We start from the raw sequence: 3,039 nt of genomic DNA, 5'->3' as shown, positions 1-3,039 counted from the left end.
GTTCAACTGCTGACCACGAGGTTAGCAGCCCACCACGTAACCACGATGGCCCCAAGGCTCCTCGTGCATCTGCGCAAAGGACAGGGCCCTAGATCAGCACCTGGGCTGAGGAGAGGCAGGGCAATTCTGGGGGAGTAAATACACCAGCAAATGCACAGAGGCCTTTGAGGGGATACCCAGCCAGGAGGCCAGAGATGTACCCAGAAGTGAAGCTGACGTAAAAGCAAGCAGAGGACCTCCTCTGAACAGACCGCTGGTTTTGGATTCTGGCTGCCACGAGGAGTTATCAACATGCCACAAGCTGGGGGACGATGCTCTGACCTCAGAGCACCATGCTGCTCCTCCCGTGGAAGGGGCTGGGCACACCTTGGAAGCAGGAGGTTGCTGAGAAGAATCTTTCTTCACGCTGAGCTTTTATCAGGCAAAGCCAACACGTTTTGTTCCTCTAATACACACTGACAAAAAACAATGTTGAGCTGAGTTCGGCTTCCAGGCCTCTCAGTAGACAAGGCCACGAGGTAGCCCCAGCACTGCCATTTCTGTTCTCATTGGGACTACACGCCTCTCTACTTCCAGCTCTGGGAAGTGACTTCACTCAGTTACCAGGAGCCCCGGCTCAACAGGAAGGCCCTTGGCCTTCATTTTTTCCAACAAATTCCAAAGTCCTGGTGTGTAGACTTCCCTACCTGGTTTTGGAATTTACCATGTTTATGCAAACTACCCCCTCCTCATCTAAGTGTCCATCAACTTTCATGCAGAAGACTCCAATAGTGCCCCTCCAGTCGGCCCTCTGACCTCCCACAGCAGCCACCTGTGAGAGCCTCACCCAGGTAGACTCCCACTTAGCACTTCTACTGCCCTCAGGGTCAATTCCAAGCTCATTTGGTCAGGTTTCAAAGGCTCCCAGCCTAGCTGTCAGATCTCTCTCTGGCAACCCACAGCTCTGATCCCATCCACATTCTTTCATTTTCTGCAACACGGCCAGTGCTTTCCCGACTTAGGCCTGTGACTATGCTGGCCCTCTATCAGAACTGCTTCGACTCCAAAAACACACCCCTCTCCTGACGTTTTTTTTCTTTTTTCTTTATTTTTTATTTTATTGACAAGTATAAGTCAGGGCTTTAATCACATTAAAAATTGTTGCGCAGTCAACACCACGCTCAATTTTAGAACCTTTTCTTCTTTCTTGTACTCACTATGCTTAGCTCCCTCTTTCCCCTCCACCTCCCCTGCCACACCTCTAAGAAACTACTGACCCCTGACTTTTCACATCGACCAATTCACCTTAAGACACCCCCTAAACTGACAACCGCGTACCCCTCTTCCACAGCACGCAGCAAAAATGGACTTACATATCTACTCACTGAGACAGCAAACTGTTTGCTCTTGGTCTTCTCAACATAGACCTGCATGCAACACTGTGCCTTCCCCAAACCTGACACACGCTTGGTAAAGTCTCACTTGCCACCACCTCTAAGAAGCCTTCCCAAACCACTCACTGAAAACTACTCCCTCTCTTTCCCACCCCACCCCCCAAATTTCCCAGCACCCCTCCCACTACAGTGGGCACCATGGCTATGGCTGGGACACCGGCTCCCCTGGGTACATTCTGACAGATGTCAAGTCCCCCCTTCTCCCCCCGCCCCAAACCGACAATCTGTTCCCGGCTGAAGAGCTCCCTGCACACTAGGTGTGAAGCAGAGGCAAAGTCCACTGGGCCCCTGACCAAGGTCAACCTGGGGAGGGAGGCTTACTTGTTTCTGGCTGCGCGGCCTTCTCTTTCTTAGCACCACTGCCGCTGGGGTGGGATCGTTTCCGGATCATAGACATGAGGGATCTTTGGGAGAAAGAGAAAACAGACAGGAAATCACCGGACGGCGCGTGACCCAAGAAATACAACGCAGAGATTCTAAATAACCAGTAAAAACTAGATCCAATTGCTCTGCAGGTACATTTGCGTACATCATGAGAATGTACGTAGTCGACGTTGCATTTTTAATGGAAACCACCTTCTGGAAGAGAAACGTCTTACCCCTTCTTATGTCCAACCAAAATTAACCCCCATGGCAGGAACTGCTCTGACCGTGAGTGCAGTGTCTTCTTGCTGACAGAGTCAATCAGACACGGAATACATCTCCAGGCCCCGTCCCAGGCTCACGAAAACTGACAGCTATCTATGCGCTACCTCTTAGGAAAGACAGAAGAACCAAGGAAGGCTTCCTAGTATCGCCTGGTGAAATACTGGCGTAAAAAAATATCTGAATATGCATGAAACAAGTTCATCTTAAGGGATAAAGTACATTTCAACCAAAGCCCACTGAGCAGAACTAGCCTATAAGGTTTCCACGGCTCTAAATTGTTATGGAAGCAGACGACCACATCTGACTTTTAGGTTGGCAGCCAAGCACCTAACAACTGGATCTGCAAATTAGTACTACTACCTTTGCTTTGGAAACTGTGTGGCATTATCTAGTAGAGCTGATGCCGGACATTAACTAAGAGTCAACAATTCCACTTCTAAATGTGTCTGTTACAGAAATCTGAGCACTCGTGTACCGTGCTCATGTGCAGGATTCCCACAGCTTCCCGGGTCTGCAAATAGCCCAAGTACCCCCCACCAGCACCCTAATCCATAATGGGCAGCTTAATGTTGGGACTGTCATAAAATGGTGTAGACGCCAATGAATAATTCCATGATGCACACCTTCCCGACATGATTGCTGAAGACACGTGTGCATAAACAAATGTGGTGAAGAAAGCTGATGGTGCCCGGCTATCAAGATATAGCATCTGGGGTCTTAAAGGCTTGCAGGTAAACAAGCATCTAGCTCAGAAGCAGCAAAGCCCACATGGAAGAAGCACACCAGCCTGTGTGACCACAAGGTGTAGAGGGGACCAGGTATCAGGCATCAAAGAACAAAAAATAATATCAGTGGATGCCCACCTGCCTGATATGATCACTGAAGACAAATGTGTGCATAAAGCAAATATGGTAAAGATAGCTAATGGTGCCCGGCTATCAAAAGATATAGCATCTGG

At 49.2% G+C, this 3,039-nt stretch overlaps 1 protein-coding gene across 1 annotated transcript in view; it reads right to left on the bottom strand.

The window, feature by feature from the left end:
- Window positions 1-3,039, bottom strand: part of SHTN1 (shootin 1) — a 96,969-nt gene that overhangs the window by 38,107 nt on the left and 55,823 nt on the right. The window contains exon 11 of the mRNA XM_004700912.2: window positions 1,755-1,837. Coding sequence (XP_004700969.1) covers window positions 1,755-1,837 — 83 coding nt within the window. The remainder of the gene's footprint in view (window positions 1-1,754; window positions 1,838-3,039) is intronic.

Source organism: Echinops telfairi, unplaced genomic scaffold (genome assembly GCF_000313985.2).
Source record: "Echinops telfairi isolate 266 unplaced genomic scaffold, ASM31398v2 ScPeMD7_70;HRSCAF=299, whole genome shotgun sequence".
NCBI lineage: Eukaryota > Metazoa > Chordata > Mammalia > Afrosoricida > Tenrecidae > Echinops > Echinops telfairi.
This window is presented reverse-complemented; position numbering and strand designations above follow the sequence as displayed.